The sequence below is a fragment of the Ceratosolen solmsi genome, unplaced genomic scaffold (genome assembly GCF_000503995.2).
Source record: "Ceratosolen solmsi marchali unplaced genomic scaffold, CerSol_1.0 scaffold56, whole genome shotgun sequence".
In the NCBI taxonomy this organism is placed as follows: Eukaryota; Metazoa; Arthropoda; class Insecta; order Hymenoptera; family Agaonidae; genus Ceratosolen; species Ceratosolen solmsi.
In genome coordinates this window covers 6,060,460-6,078,440 of record NW_011948425.1, presented here as the reverse complement: position 1 = coordinate 6,078,440, position 17,981 = coordinate 6,060,460, and the positions used below count along the sequence as shown (strand labels likewise).

Sequence of the window (17,981 nt, the reverse complement as noted above, 5' to 3'; positions counted from 1 at the left end):
TGCGTGATTTTAAATTGATTAATGAATCATTTGTATTTAGCTAAATTCGAATTAACATTATTGTAAGTAAAGCAAAGGCTATAATTGTGAGTGGAAAATTATTCAATAAAGATAATCACAATTATAATTGTAATAATAATTTAACTAGAATATGAAGCATTTTATTAATTTCATTATACCACGAAAGATCTGCCAAAAATTTGACAAATTTTACAAATTTGAAATATCAAAAACAAAAACACAAAAAGAAAGAAAATTGAAAACCTCTGTAACCTTCGAATCCTTTCTTATATGCCGCAATTTGAATATTTATAGTCGAAAATTATTTATTTTTACTGCCAAACATTGATTGATTAAAGTAAAAGTTTACTAATTTTAAGAGACTCGATGTGGTGTGAAACGTATGAAATGATAGACAAATAAAGATAATCATCGCTCGATCGCATTAGATAGCTGAACATTCGATAGAAAGTAATTCAGTTTGAAATGCAAGCTAAAGCTATTGAGCCGTTCTCAACCCCAAAAAAATAATCAAAATCAACAGTAAAAAAATTTAAAAAAAAATAAAGATATACAATAGTTTAATTAAAAAATTGAATTACAATTCCTATTTAACTACTCGAATTATGATTTTTCAAGTAATACGGAAATCAAGTATATTTTTCAACATTCCGAATTATGTCCTTTTCCACTTATTTTATTGTACGCGAAACATCCACATTATACTCAAAATGGAAAAATTTGTTTCGAATAGACAATAGGATGCAAAACATTTATATAAAAAAAAAAATATAATCTAATAATATTTTAATAGAATTTTTGATAAATGAAATTCTGTTGAACAAACTACACAGAATGAATAATAGAACTTTCAAGCAAATATTACTTTTTTTTTTCATTTTGTAATAGAAACAATCAATGTGAATGTAACCTTCTTTTTTATTAATATTACAGAAAATAATGCGAGCGTTAATTTCATAGAACATGTAAATGAAATTAAGTAAAATATAAGAATATATGAATGTATATTTTCTGTATTTTCATTGTATCTTAAATTGTATTAATTGACCAAAATTATTACATTTTAATATGGTTTGCCAAAGTTTTCGAAAGTTTACAAAAGTTTATTAAAGTTTAACGAAGTTTAACACGCTATGGACCAGAATCCATTTCTATTCGAGATGTAGTTGAAAAGTTCTCGAGGTAGTATTATTCCTACCTTTACTGATGTTTCACATTATCGACATAATGGATATCGATTGTGAGAAAATGTCAATTTATTAAAAAATTAAATTCACTTTTCCTACCCAGAAAGTTATAATACATTCGTGAAAAATATGAAGTTAATAAAAATTTCAGTTGATAAAAAATTTATTACATCGTTTATGGTTAAAGTTATTAGTTATTCAAAGAATATTTTAAAGCTCAAAATTCATGTGTAATGAAATTCATTTTTTTTTTTTTTTTTTTTTTTTGTATTTTAATAAAATAATAAATTTGAGTAAATCTTTTGTTTTTTGTTTTTAATGAAATTACAATTATCAAGAAAATAAATAAAAAGATTTTAAAAATTTTTACGTAATTTTACTTACTAACGATTAATACAATCTTTTGAATATTTATACTAAGCTTTATATAAATGTATATTTCATTTTATCAAACATAACTCGAGAAAATTATATTTCTTTACGTAGTAATGTTTTCTTAATTGAAGCCGCTAAGCTATTTCATAACTCCTGGTTAATTATGTATAACTATAATTTTAATTTACTTTCTCTTGCAAGTTTTTAATGAAAATTAAAAATTAAAATTAGTCCTATAAGGAAATGAACTTACACGAGTTCTAAATTTTTAACGACTCTATATGATATTCATTAAAATTAAAATTTGTACAAACGATAATGACAACAGCTATGCTAACTCTTTTCAAATGCTCAATATTTATCTTCGGCTCTTCCTCTTGATAATGAACAGTCCAAGTGCCAAGTTACAGAAATGTGCGAAGCGGTAAGCAATTCTGCACGAAATACCTGCGCGATTACATATATCATTTCCTTGATATTTTGCTGCATATATCGAGACGCTGCAGAATGTAGTAACGTTGGCTATTGTATTTAATAATATGCGCCATGCGAGGCTCAATGATTTATCTCAATGATCAATAGCAAAATATTACAAATAGCAATCCATTTCCCATGTCGGGAATAACAAAATTTCGTATCATTTCGTATGAATGATATTGAAAGTAAAATGATGCATAAACTATAAGATATCGCGAGTAATTATATTGCATCAAATTAATAATACAACTGTCCCAGATACCTGGTATATTTTTTATAATATAACGTAAAGTGCTCACGATGATTAATAGTTGCAGTTAGCTTTGGTTTTGATAAATGAGTTCGAAATAATGTCGAGGTCGAAATTTTATTCTATTTTGATGTCTTCGTATATGCAGAAGAGAGTTGTTATTGCTCTTTTCTACATTTCTATTTACTTCTTTCAAAGAACATATCGTTCGAAACAATGTGCTCCCGCGTATTTCTTCTGCACTGCCAATGTACTTTTTACGATTCACGCGCTTCTCCAGTCTATTATAAAAATGACAAAATGATTTTATCTTTTATAAACATTACATGATCACGCGTAATTGCTAAATGTGCTTCCCAACCAAAATTAATGCGACAGACGTCGACGACACCACCAGACGTATAAAATATTTAATTTTACACTAATAATTAATAACGGAGAACAGATCCATATTATGATTACCAAGATCTAAAACTATTTATGTTGAGAATTTTATACAGATCGTTAAATAGTCGATTGTTGATCAAATGTGAACACGTTATACCTTTGTCGAGGATCTCAAAAGTTACTCTCTACGGATTTGACACCTTCGTTGAACTACATGACAGTTGTTCTTCTGTGAGTTTATTACCGTTATACAAGCGCTTGACAGTTCGATCGTTCAAACCGCATAGAAGTTTCAAATAATACGCAATATTTCTCTCGGAGCTTTGGGCTTTCGTTTTTTCGATTCCCAGTGCGAACGTGATCACGCCATGTAATAAATAGATAGTGGAGCCTTATATTTCGAAATCCTGTGATACACGCTATAAGTGAATTCAAGATTATGTTTGTCGACTTTGTACAATCGGCAATTAAATTATAAAATGGTCATGCATTATGTAATGATCGAGAATTTCTTTGTAATTGTTTTTTTTTTTTTTTTTTTTTTTTTTTTTTTTTATACGAATAATCATTTACTATTTCATTAAAACTTTATTGAAGAAAATTTACGCTATCTATTTCACAAAGTCTCTATTTTTATAATTATGTTTACGGTAATTGATGAATTTCAACCTTAATATTGTACTTGCTCTTCTATTCTTGATAAAGCATAATTTATATATAGCGTGCATGAATTATTTATTTGACGAAAGAAAAAAACTTTAATTATTTCTTAATAAACCATATTTCATTTAGTCTATTTTCGGGACATTCAAAAATGTTAAATATATCATTCCCATTACGTTCCAATAAGAAGATATAATTTAAATTATTTAATTGACATTAAAGTAAAAATGTTTGATTGAAATATGATCTTTCATTACTCGCTCTTATTGGAAATAGCAATTGTTTTAATTGTAATATAATAATTATATACTTGTAATGCAATATTACAGAAATTTTAAAATTATATCGGCTCAACTACGATTTTCTTTGAAAAAACTATTAAAAAACGCTTTTGCCAAAAATGAAGGATCAGATGCACATGACTTACAAGCTATACTAAGCTTTACATATCTGTATTTTTGTACATGAAATTCAATTTCGCAAACTTTTACCGAATAACTTACCAAAGAAAGGCAGATGGAAAACTATGAATAAGCAAATACATAGTGCAAAGAGACTGCTCTAAATTTATGCAAAAATGGGCAACTACTGGTATACGTAGATGTTGACGTCATCATCGTCTATATCTAACTGCATAATGGCGTCTACATACAGACAAAGAAATGGTGAGAATTATAAAGAAAAACTAAGGGAATCAGAAGAACAGAGAGTGGAAGAGAGAAGAACAGAGACAGAGAGAGAGAGAGAGAGAGAGAGAGAGAGAGAGATAAAAAGTGAACCAGGACAAGCTTCCACTTTGGCAACGGAAAAGATGGATGCTCGAAGCTCGCCTTCAAAAATAAATTCCATGACTAAATGTCTTTCATATGTCTGTGAACATGTAAAACCGTACACGTATTCTTGAATATTAAGGTCGCATTGCTCGTAGATCTTTTTAATTCTTTAAATTCTTTAATTTCATAAAATCCAGTGTATACAGCAGTTATCTTATTATTAATTTTTGGTTTTCTCTGTTGGAAGTAAAAGATTTTACTTATTATTTTGAGCCTCTATTAAACAATTTTGTAAAATATTAACATTATACATAAAATAAAATATAAAAATAAAATTTAAATACTTATTTAAATAGAATAAAGAAATTTTGGTAATTTTTTTAAGGCAAAGCAAGTGCAAACAATTTATTTATCTAAAATATAATGTTTTATGAAATAAGACATATAAATCACAAAGCTACCAAAAATGACGAAATTAGAAAAGCATTAATCTTCTAAATCAACGTTTTAAATTATTTTTAAAACATTTTTTAAAAAAGTTTTTAAGTTAACGATTCTGAAATATTAACAACTGAAATCTTAGATTTCTTCTTTTTTTTTTCTTCAATATTACTCATTATTACCTGAGAATATTTTAATACTACATCAAATATTAATCCGCATGCCTTTATAATTCATTAGACAACCTTTTCGAAAATTTGTTATACCATCTTTACTATATACGCGTATATCGATTTATTCAGAGGAAACAAATTTCCATTATTGAATATAAAATTGTATTAATTTTGATATCTTCATAACGGATCCTTTCATTTTTCATTGATCAACTACATACACTTTTAAAATATTTTCTGTTTAAAAATAGAATTATTTTCAATATTTAACTAAATACTCAAAAGAAAGGTAAAATACTTTACAATTTATTTAGCATAAGTAGGCAAAAATGTATAGACAGCGTTTATTTTTTGTTTTATTTAAATTAAGGATTTTTTTTTTTATAATAATTTAAAAGTATATTCTAAAAATAATATTTCCTATCGATTATAATTTTATAGAGTAAGAAAATTATTACAACGTTTAGATCATCAAAATAACTGCGTATAATACGAATTTCAAATTATGTAATTCTGTATTGTTAATGTACAGCACGAATGGAACATATAATATATTTTATCTTCAATATAGTATGACTAGTAATTAAATTTAATATTTAAATAATATTAACAACAGCTAACATTGCTTAAAAATTCTGATTAAAAAAGTTTCCGCTTAAAAAATGCATCAATGATATTTGACAATTAACAATTTTTTTTGTAAATATACGAATAAAAATTGAAAATATTCAAAATTTATTAATTTGTTACCAACAAGACCGTCGCTTCAACAACTTATTAGCAGTACAATTATTTACGTATACACTCAATGCTATTCTTCAACAATGTTAAAATCATAAATTTCGACATTATATTGGTCGTACCTCCCTTTAGAAAGAACGTAGAAAAATTTTCCATAAGGATTACCAGATTATATACAGTACTTTCGAGGCCCCGATAACTGCGATAAAAAAAAATAGTTCAACACCGTAGTAAAAATTACGATGAACCCTCGTCCTATCTTTATCTGAAGTTGGACGATAATCTTTTATCCGAACATAAAGATAACGCATACTCCTCGAGTCAATATCCGATAAGTTTTACAAGAAAATTCTTCCCGTAAAACTATACGACATTATAGGATCGACCTTTACACAGCGAAATCCCAAAGAGATCTCTCCTCGATAATGTATCGATTCATCGGCCGCACAAATTATTTTGTAACACACCACTGCGACATCGGCCTCCGCATACGTTTCGTTTTCCAAGCCAGAATCCGTTGGCGCTGGCGCTGACTTGCACCACTTGCACCACTGGTGACTCAACGCATTCGTAACTCGTCGATTTATGCGCTTCTTCCACTGCAACTTGGCGCTCGTTGTCTATTTTGCGAGAGCAGAAATGCCGAGGCGTGGGCGAATTATTGCAATAGTGTATTTGAACAGTTGCGCGCCTCAGCCACTGGAATATTGTAATTGAAGAGCGCGAAACGCGCGCCGGATTCCTCCTACTTTTTTCTACCATCTCTTCAGTGCGCTTTTTTGCTTCGCTGGCTTCGCCCATATAACAGAGAGGGATTGACTTATTCGCCACTTCAAAGTTCCGGCATATCTTTTAATTTATTCGCGACGCTGTCGACAATTCCACCAGCCCCAAATATCCATTGAATTAATCGAGAGCATAGACGTTTTACCTTTTGAAAGCGTGGAATTGTTTTTCCTTGGTCCTGATTTATAATTCATGATATATAAGGCTTTTAATCCCAATAAAACTTGAATACTTCATTTAATGTCGATGGTTCTACGCATAAGGTTGCAAATGTTTAATCGAGCCTTTTGAAATCCAACTAACCTCTTTCGATGCACAAGCAAATGCAGAAATAATTATACGACACAAAAGAATATTATAACGAAACTCATTCGTGCATTTTAACAATCCGCGTCTGCTTAATTTTATCTTGTGCAACTGTGTAGGCTAAAATTTATTAACTTCAGTTAATACACACACGAACGTACGCACACGCCAATACACATATAATCAATCGATTATGTATAATGATATGAATTTTCGTAGAATAAAAAATTGGAAATTCAATAGTTGATGAAACTTTGAGACCGAATGACGCTTTATTTATAGTCGAATGCTCTTATCTTATAATTATATGCTGCTTCAACCAATTAGATAAATAAATATGGCACTAAGTACCACGCGGCAGCTCATCATACACGATGTCATCCTAATTGACCATTACTTTAACATAATTAAGCCGATTAAATGCGCCGACTCTGTAATATAATTTTAACGCTCATCGACCAACCTTAAAAACACAATTTACTAAGCATTAGTATAACATTTCATCGCGACAATATTGCGTGCCACATTTTTTTTTCAAACGCATTTCGAACTACCCCCACCCCAAGGGAGAGGCTACTAAGGCGAGGTGTTTATTATGGTAATAAAAGAAATGTGACTATCACGCTTTATGAAAGGCATGCACGCATCGTAAATAATGGTGCCAAAGGAGCACTCTTACTGTCTCAGGGCATGAATAGCAGCACCGACGTAAGATGCCTTCATGCTCAATGCCCACATTTCCGAAACTACTTTAACTATTGTACTTTTCTATTTTTTGGAGGCTTTTAGCATATCGCCGTGAAAGCTACAAATGGAAATGATTATTTAACAATACAATACTTCTACGCGGGTAGTCTCCTGCCTTGTGAATGGCAATAAGTGTGAATTACTTACGTACGCACCGAGACTTCGATTTTCAAAATAACTGTACAAAAACTACATAAACTATTACCATATCAAATTCGTGTCTTCTACGTTGAATGTATATTTATTTCTAGGTTAAATGGTGGAAATTAATAATAATGATAGTGTATATTTGGTTTAATTTATTATAACAATTGAGGAAATATTTATTTGTTAATATCAAACCCACTGTTTAGTATTTTCATTATGGGGAAATTGAATAAGAACATTTTTTAATGCATCAATAATTTAATAAGATTTTTAATTCGAGCACACATGGTAAATAGAAAAAAAAAATAAGATAATTTAGTTAATGATATATTATACTAATTGTATAAATTAATTATATAAATTTTTAATGAATGGTGAAACAACGGTTAGAAAGTTTTCGCAATAGAACGACTAAAGCAAAATTTATCTCTACAACGAGTAATTCGTATACATAAAGAGAGCTTGTAAATACAGAAAAACACACTTTTTTTTAATAAATGAAACAACACCCTTTTTTCAAACATTTTTATTAAAAAAAAAAAAAAAAAGGCAAAAAAAAATTAACAAAAACGTAAGAAAAAAAATAATTTAAACAGATGTATTTTAAAAATATGCAGTTTATTTCATTACAATGCAATGCGCAATAAAGTACAATAATAATCCGTGACTCAAAAAGAAAATATTTAACTGAAATGTTTATAAAAGTATTTAATATTCACTTTTAAAATCGTATCTAAATTTAATTACCAACTGCTTTCGTTTTTGATCTTCCAGATTTGACTGTGGAAGCGGCGTCGGCATTGTCAGAAGTTCTGAAACCGTCAAGCTGAATGAATGGAACATTTTGAATATCTACCGACACCGGTGGGATGCGTGGTTGCAATTAAATCAAGAGAAACGAATTCAGGGCAGATCAAAGGTAAGCAGTAGAAAGCCACATTTATTAACATAGATAGAAAACAACATCGTTTAGGGCATTTGTTAAATGCAATGCTTAAGAAATTGGATTATACAATATGAACAAACATTCATAAAAATAGATAGAGCGTAACTTTTATCAAAATTATTCATTCGCAAAAGTATGTCATGGATATATTAATATAATCATTAAAATACAAATTATATAGAATTATCATATTGCTGTTTTCATACGTTATATTCTACGGTACATTGTGCTTAACACATTATTTATTTGCATTATTTAAACTTTATGGCAACAAATATGAAGAATTAGTGTAAAAAGTATAAAAAAAGTACGAATAAGAACGCTTATAAGAAATAAGCGAATAGGGTAAGATTTAACATATTTATCTTACGAATTAAATTTATTTACTTAAAGATTTATACTATAAATAAATACAGTATAATTAATTATATAAACTCTTCATATGTAAACACATGTGTATGTGGGCAATAATGAAAAATTGTATATTACAGTTACAATTTACATTTTACAATCGTTACATTTTGTTTTTGTTTTTTTTTTTTTTTTTTTTTTTTTTTTTTTTTTTTTTTTTTTTTTATTTGCCTCAAACTGTATCCTTAAAATCTACAAATAATATTATGAAAATTCCAATTACTAAAGCACATAGCAACAACATAATCGACCGATAGAGCATTTTAATCTCTTAAAAACTAATAATTTTGTAACATTCTATTTGGCTTATCGATATAAAATGATTGATTAAAATGAAAATATGAAAATATATTGAAATGATAATTCTTCTTAATATTTACAGCCGTAATACTCGAAAAACATTAAACTTTTACAAATATCAAATACACAATAAGTGCCCTACTTTTATCCGCTGCTTTGATCTGAAAAGTGCATTTAGAAAAATATATGCTCAATGTTTCTGATATCTAGGTATTATTTAAGTAGAAAAATGTTGCAAACTTACTATAAGATCTTGGATAAATAAATTTTATCTTTGTTATACATTTTTAATAGAACGATTGCGGCAACATCGCACAAATGATATTGCGCTTTCATAAAATTCTTAAATTGAATGAATTCTATTTATAAGATCTATTTATAAGAATGAAAGTTCGTTGATGCATTACAGCCAATTAAAAGTGTAATGTTATTGTTCAATTATATTTGACGTAATTAAATAGATATAGATAGTTTGATATGACAAAAATTGTTAAAATAAATTAACATATAATCGTTAAATTATTTTATTATGAAATATTTTAACAGCTTAATGTGTTTTTATATAAATTGTTACAATTTACAATTATTATTAATATATTAATATAAAAATTAATTGACGATATTAATAATAATATTAATAGAAAATTTTAACGATATTAATAGAAAACGTTGAAAAATAAAAGGCCAAAAGAATTTCAAAACCTTATGAAAATAGACTTGATTTAACAGAATTACCAAGTATAAAATAAATTGTAAAATAATAATAATTAAATTTGCTTGCGAGAGTTGAAGCTGTTTATATTCGCAATAAACATTCCTTAACTTGTCTGCAAAGAGATTGGGTAAACCGAGGGAAGAAAAACTGAATCAAATATTTCAAAGTCAGTTTGAAAGAAAACCTTTTATTCGAAAGCAAAGCTAATAATCAAGAATTTTCCAGCTGTAATAGTCAAAATTGCGAATTGGTGTCGACAATGCACACGGCTTTAAGAGGTTAAAAACTACTCGAATTCAAACCAAAAGAATGAATTTCAGGGATAACGCGAGTGTCGAATCTCGGTTGCAAAGCAGGTCAAGCGCGCCAAAAGAGCCGAAAGAAGTGCGGATAGAGTCGATCCTTTGGCCTCAAATGGAACAATGCAAAGAAATGGTGATTTAATTAGAGAGGAAGTGGAATGCAAAATAATTAAACAGTCCAAGCGGTCATTCGTACACTTTAGAAGTTCACTGCCTGGGAACGGCATAACGCCCACACCTTTACAACCTCGTTACAAAGCTTTATATATCCGGGACGGCTGCCCCTTAACTTTTCATTCTTTTGCCACGAACCCAAGAGTTTTCTCCCGTCTCGGTCATTTTCGCAAATCGAAAAAGTTGCGCAATAATCATTGTGGCGAACTCAACGTGGAGAACTCGTTCGCCGGCACTTAAGTCCACGCGACGATAAAAGTTAAGCTTCGGATCTTTTTTGTCTACGTCACGAAATATGAACGTGCGATTGGCGCAATTCGGAGGACGAGACGACGGCGCAATATCAGCTGATGAAGATAATTGAGGACATTAATTAAGTCTAGAGGAGAAGGGGGATTCGATTGTTTTAACGCCGTTACTGAAAAGATTTCAAAGTTTCTCGTGCGAACGCCCCGGCTTACGTTCGTAAGGCTTTAACCATTTTGCCGAGATTATGTTTTCTAATTTTCCTATTTCACCAACTTCATTGATATTGCAAAAATCATTGAAGTAAATTCGTTTATTACAAAATAATTTTTCAAAACATACTCTTCCATCTGTAAAGTCAACTTTTTGTATTTGTTTCACCGTTAACTGCATCTGCAAATAAATAATATACAAATATTCGAAAAGTGAATTTGCATACATTAATTATTATTATTTACTTATTTCATAAAATTTTACTGATGTAAACTGTTATATCAATGCTTGCATAAATGAGTTTGCATTTTGTTTTTTTTTTTTAATAAAATGTCCATAAATGCAGATTGAAGTAAGTAGAAATTCAAATTGCCATCGACGAGTAACTAACTATTCGAGGTAAACCTCAACTCCTGAACTTAAACCTTAAAATAAGTACAAATTATTTATTATGTTCACCCATACAAATTAAATGTTCGATTAAAAATTCCCAATTAAAAGTACTACTATAAAAACTATATTTATCAATGATATATATTATTACAATTAAACTATTTTAGTTACAGTTTAAAAAATGTATCAATGCCATCGAATACTATAAACCAAAATAATTCTGAATAAATTGTGCGGGTTCACGTGTTAAATAAAATTCAAAACCACGTAAAGACTTGGATCGTTGTCAATTATTCGCTTATAGTACTGAAATGAGCATCAGCTATTGCGAGTTACATGTCTTTATATCTTTTATCGCAAAGATCGCAAGTTGCAAGACTCATCATGGCTCCGTATTAAGTAAGCCATTACGTCACCAGACCCCGGTTGAGCGCGAAGCGAAAATACCAAGGGCGTCGAGTTGTTGACGTAACGAAGGGAGGACTGAAAAATGTATAATCCCTTTGTCTGATAATATTCAGCGTATTAATGAAGTCCTAAGTTAAAGAATTGTAATATAGATAAAAATCTGCAGAGCAATATTAAATTGAATAAATATTTAATTTTATTATTATTGATACATTAAATTAACTTGTAAGTTACATATGCCCAAGTTAAGAGATGCTGTATCAAGATAAGAATTTTTTATGAATTTTGATATTTTTGGATATTTCGATTATGGAAAATAGATAAAGTTAAGCACACGACAGATGCTAAAATTTTACATTAATGTCTTTATTTTATATTTTAAACTCGGCTAATAGAAATAAATCCGTAACATAAAAGAAAATGTTCCCATTCGAATATAAAAAACAGGAATCCGATTTTCAATCCTCAAAGACATTTTTTGGAGACATAGCATATAATCCCAACCGTTACTTTACAAAAATTGAAATAGTTAGTGATCGTTATATGAAATAAAATTTCTATCAAATTTGTATACGAACTTGAAATTAAAAAAAAAAAAACAAAACAAAAAAAAAGTTAATTCATTCAATAATGCGCATAATAAAGTATATTATTAAGTATAATTGCACTACAAAATCTCTCGATCAAATTCATCTGCTGAAAAATCTTAAAGTTTTAATTTTTACACAAAACGTTCATCTCGCTTTTCTTAAGTTTGTAACGAAATCTACGTTTCAAGTATTGTCACTTTGAGTAATTCGACAGAATTCTCCAGGGTTTCTAGTTCAATGAGCTTCAAGCTCTTTTGCTCCAATTTTGCAGTATCTCCTATTTTCTTAGCTCGACACCTCGGTATTTCGACGGTGCACTTCTTGTTTCCAGAACAGAAAAATAAATCATTTCTAATACATTCAAAGATATGTTTTTAAAGCTTGTATCATTATTCAAATTTCGGTCTCCAGCTCAAGAGTGATTTGTCAAGACGATATGAATAAGAGCCAAATTGATAATCATTTTTAACAAGTTTCATCATCGTAGTTTACTATGATAATTTTATTATTTCGTATAATAATGAAATATATGCGATAAATGAATTTGTTGATTTGAAAATACGTGTAAATTTAAGATAAATCGTTATATAACGGTAATAATTTTGAAAGGTAAAATGAAAAATTTGAAACGTCCATATTAATTTGAGCGCAAACGGTAGTACTTAGAAAGAGTAAAAATTGCATCTATGATATAAATGAAAAAAAGTATGCAACAACGGATAAATTAAATATTAATTTATGTAACGACTGCATAACCAAGTATTATTATTATTATTATTATTATTATTCAATCGATCTCTCCCATATTTACAACAATTGTATGTAAAAGTGGCTTTTAAAAATAATTGTAATAAAAATAAATAACGTACAAAGCTACTACAGTTACATATAGATATTTGGAGTATTTGGTAAGCCATTATTTTTATACTATTGCTAACCAAGATATCAAAACATGTCAAATTTAAAAAAATTACATTCAATATTTCAAAATATATATCAATACCAAAATACAAACTATCCCAATTTGAATGGTTCTTTTTAATCAAAACCAGTAGCAGAGCGAAGCAATAATGTCAGACGAAAGTAATAAAAATTTCAAGAGAATGTAAAAAATAAAATATCCTTCCGACTATGAATGCTCTCCAACATCAAATTGGGTTAAGCATTTTGATTTTTAGCATTTTGTTTTTTATATATACCATATATATATATATATATATATATATATATATATATAGCATTTTAAACCCTCGATTCGTATCTACATTGTTGGGTAAAAGAACCCTCTGAGCTCTCATCGATTTCTCATAGAACGCTACACGCACGTAAAAAGAATAAAAGTAAAAACAAAAAAAAAACAAAAAACACAAAACAAAAAACAACCGCGCCCCTTGAAAATCGACATTCCTATTTTGATTTTACAACACTGACAAACTCTCCATCGATTCGTACTGCTCATTCGGCTAAATCACCATAAAACACTATCAGCGATAAAAGAGTCAACTCTAAAAAATAATCCAAGATATTCAAGATACGTATATAGAGCTTTGGTCAACCGACACATCCTTCCCACATTTCCTCACGTCCGCAATGCTGCAGATGCCGGGCGCACGGATAGCCAATTCTTCCAAAACGGCTTTCATGCCATCCTCGACCATTCCTCACGCTCACACGTATATATAAGATGAATTGCGTGGACCGACATTAAGACCGCTTCGGTCGACCCCTCGCCGAAATCACTAAATTTTCTTTTCCTCTGCCGCATACATCGCCATCTTCGACTCGTGCCCAAAGGAACTTCACCGAGTTCACTAATTTTCACGAGCAAACTATAATACGCTTGAGCTGCGCAATGGCAAAATTATTATTCTCTATATTGTTATAGAAATTCCTCGTACCGTGAGTTCCGTTGGCGCAAGCGACTAAGCTGGCGTACGAATTTCCCGTCTATATGCGCGCCCTACCTTTTATAAACAAACAAGGACTTTTTTTTTTTAATGTCGTCCAACAACACTATTAAATAAACACGGCGAAGCCAGAAATGCGCCAAGTTCATTATTTCCTTGTTAATTCCGCCAGCGATAGTTGCCGAATATCCCTCGACTATTGAGAGAGGAGCGTATTTTTTTTCTCGCGCCATCTTGAATGGACATCAATGGCACGCCGGATTGATCGAAAGCAATATATCTCTTCTGATGAAGTGTGATCCTGCTCTTTTTTTTCCATTCTCGAGCGCGAGATTAACTCTATTAATGTGTGAGAAATCAATGGTCCGATTTCTTTTCAATTTTCATTAAATTAATGTCCTTGTCCTAGATAGACCGTTGTTTCGTCACGTAACCCTCTCAGCTGGGAGCATGGAATTTCTGGCCGTCAAGACCGTTAATAAAAAAAGCCCGATCCCTCTCGGCGAACAATTATTCCATCGCCGTGACATGCAAATAGCAGAGAGAAAGATTTACCTTTGCCTCGATTGCTTCTGAAATAGCGAAGAAGATCTTATGATTCATCCGCACAGATCTGAATCTTCTAGTCGGCTTACCATTATAATGCATATTAGAGTTTCATGAAATTTTGCTTAACTTCTAGCTGGCAACTTTATTTTTGCAGTACTAAACGGGCGTGAATGGTCGATAGGGCTTGAGCAACTGCGAAAAGCAATTCTTAAGCACACACGTATATATATATATACATACACATAAAAAATTCGTTGTCTAATATAGGAATGAAATAGTGCTGATGATGTGTATCAAAAATTTTATTCTAAATATTTTTTATGGACAAAGGTTATAGCTAATGTGAATTGCCTAATATCTCATTGTCTATATTGTAAAAATATCCAAAACCGTTCATTATTACTTATCGCTCTGTGTTTTAAATATTGTTTTTATTCATAATTTATTTTATAATGAATAATAATAATACGCATTTACGCAACAGATGCACGTGGATTACTTAGTCCATTGGCATGACACGTTACATTTCAAATTATACTTCAATATTTCAATATACGCTACATTCAAATATTCATTCATTTCATTTTTAATTAGAAATGAAAAAAAAATATTATAGAAAATATTGAATAATTTGAAAAATCTAAACACTTTAATTAATTTGAACGTACTATATTTCATTTTACGACTTATATTATTTCTATTAAGTAGGAACTTTTAAATACTTACAATAAAATATAAATTGATATCGGGTTGGTTTTATCCTCTCGTTACCCATACATTGCCAGATGAAAAATATTTCGTTATATTTTCACATTCATTTATTTTAATGCAATTTTCAACAAAACGCATTTTCTAAATATTTTATATTTTCAATTCTGAAAAACGGTATGGATCATCCAATAATTTATTACATACATACATACATACATACATACATACATATATTTATTTAAAATATTATATTCTATCCTGAAATTATAATTAAATAAATTTTAATTGCCAGATTAAAGTATAATTATCGATGCATAAAATAAAAATCATACTCAACTATTGTATATAATAGATCAAATAAATGCATGAAAGGATTTAATTTATTTTGATATAAATTGCATGCAAAATTCAATACTACTTTTAAACCATTAGATTATTTCTCGTAGCTCGCAAAAATTTAGTTGACACGATATTTTTTATGTTAAAAAAATTTTTGCCTTTCATAATGCTCTTGATTATTTCCTTGTCATACGTTCATTCGATGTTATTATTAACTATCATCGATATATATATATGTCCGGAGTTTATTATGAAAATTATAATTTAGAATATCGAAAATAAATATATAAAAAGAATAATAATAGGTATATTGGATATTAATTTTTATTTTCTGAAGAAATTATTAATAAATAAAATAAATAAATTATAGAAACACTAGCATTCAAATAGCTATTGGTCGATTGTCACGTAATTCTATTTCAAGCTATAAAACGTTCGATTAGCTCTCACTTTATTTATATTTCACTCGTTATACAAAAAGAATTATATTACATTACATAGAAAATTTCAAGGCGCAAAAAAGAAATTTCAATTTAATCTTCAATTGCTTTATCGGAAATTCCGTTTACATGCATAAATTGCGGATTAAATATCACTAAAGTAACACGATATTTTCAACTTGTGATATAATTAAGTTTCGTCGCCAGTTCATATAAACTAATGTCCTGGTAAAGAAGCCAAATGATCATAAGATCTTAAGTATCCAAGCTGCCAATATCGCTTCCAAATTTTCGCGTACATCATTGAGAATCGTTTCTTTCGACTCCTCACACCCCCGTTTTTATCCCAACCCGGAATACTCCCGATATCGACTCACGTTGTCCTCGCATCTTATTGCCTAGGATCTCAAAAATAGCGGCTTGAATTTCGTCAACTAGATAACATTTTCCTGCTTGGCTTTCCGATTAGAAATTCCCAAGAAATCCGAATCTCCTAGGAGCGCGCGAAATGCGAAATTGATTCGTCATCGGTAGATTTTATGTATGAGAAATGGCGCACCCGGAGACACTCCGATGAGTCTCTCCGTACATTCCATTCTCCTTTTTCTAATAATTTCCAACGCCGTGCGTCAATTCTTCTTCTTTTTCGACTTTTTCGTCTATCCTCCACCTCCTTGTCTTCTTCTTCTTCTTCTTCTTCTTCTTCCTCAGTGCTTATTATCAGTGTATATTCGAAAGAAAAAAACAATGTCCTTAGCGATCGTATTTCCATGGCGTGGGATAGAAAGGTGACTCCTTTGGAGTTATTTTTCATAAAATATTATGACGAATAACGTAGATAATGAAATCCTTATTTATAATGAGACTGATTTATATACACAAGCGCACACTCACAAGTTACGCTTATTTCATAATTATTCCACACTCTTTTTATCGAAAAGTTTCTCCATTCCATGATAGATATAAACTTTTGTCCACTTTTTTCATTTTAACGTAATAACGTCGCCTTAAATTTGGATTAAAAAGTACGTAATTATACGTTATTATAAAAAAAAAATTTTTAAATATCACAATAAGAAAAGTTGAAGAAACTGCACACGTCGTATTATTAAATGGCCATGCGATTAACGATGTAGTCCGACAAAAGTTTCGACATGAAGCAGCATCAATGAAGAAATCGATAAACGCCGCGATAGTAAATCGAAGGCTCAGAGTGCAACTTCAAAGCGGCGAACGGAGAATAATAAAACTTGAACTTGACAAAGTTACAAAGTTAGGAAGAGAGTGTACATTCGTCTTAATTCAAGGCGAAAATAAGCCAACATTGGGCATTGTGCAAAAAAAGTACTCAATACGCCACTACCACCCCTTCGTATCAACAAAGTTTAAAGCTCCTAAAAAGGAATGAATAAGCTCACTTGAATTCGTCGTTGCGCTCATCAAAGGACGCAATGAAAGGCGCCACTCCTGTAATTACTTTAAATATCAGACTTTAAAAATCGACCCTCCACCACGGTGAATGACATTCCAATGCGAATCCACTTTAGGCGCTTGGCATCCCATTAGGCACTCGTCCGGATCCGAAGACGGCATTGTGCATCGTAATTAGCCAAGGCGAAGCCTCCACTAAAGCCCGCCTCCCTCTCGACAGAATCTTTAAAAACGATGCCCAGCCTCCTCTCCCCACGCATGAGCGACTGCACGACCAAGCGACTTTAAGGACGATAAATAGGCAGCAATGCCATAAGTTTTTTTTTCTCGAAGGGTGCAGTACGCCGCTCCCGGTCGATTGCCCAGACACTTCGTTTCACGAGGGTTGCTTTATGGATTTTATTTCCGTAAGAACAGTGTATTGTGGTTACA

At 30.3% G+C, this 17,981-nt stretch overlaps 1 protein-coding gene across 1 annotated transcript in view; it reads left to right on the top strand.

Annotated features, from left to right (window-relative positions):
* Nucleotides 1–17,981, top strand: part of LOC105363049 (EGF like, fibronectin type III and laminin G domains protein pikachurin) — an 88,815-nt gene that overhangs the window by 32,178 nt on the left and 38,656 nt on the right. Inside the window, exon 3 of the mRNA XM_011500620.1 lies at nt 8,249–8,393. Coding sequence (XP_011498922.1) covers nt 8,249–8,393 — 145 coding nt within the window. The remainder of the gene's footprint in view (nt 1–8,248; nt 8,394–17,981) is intronic.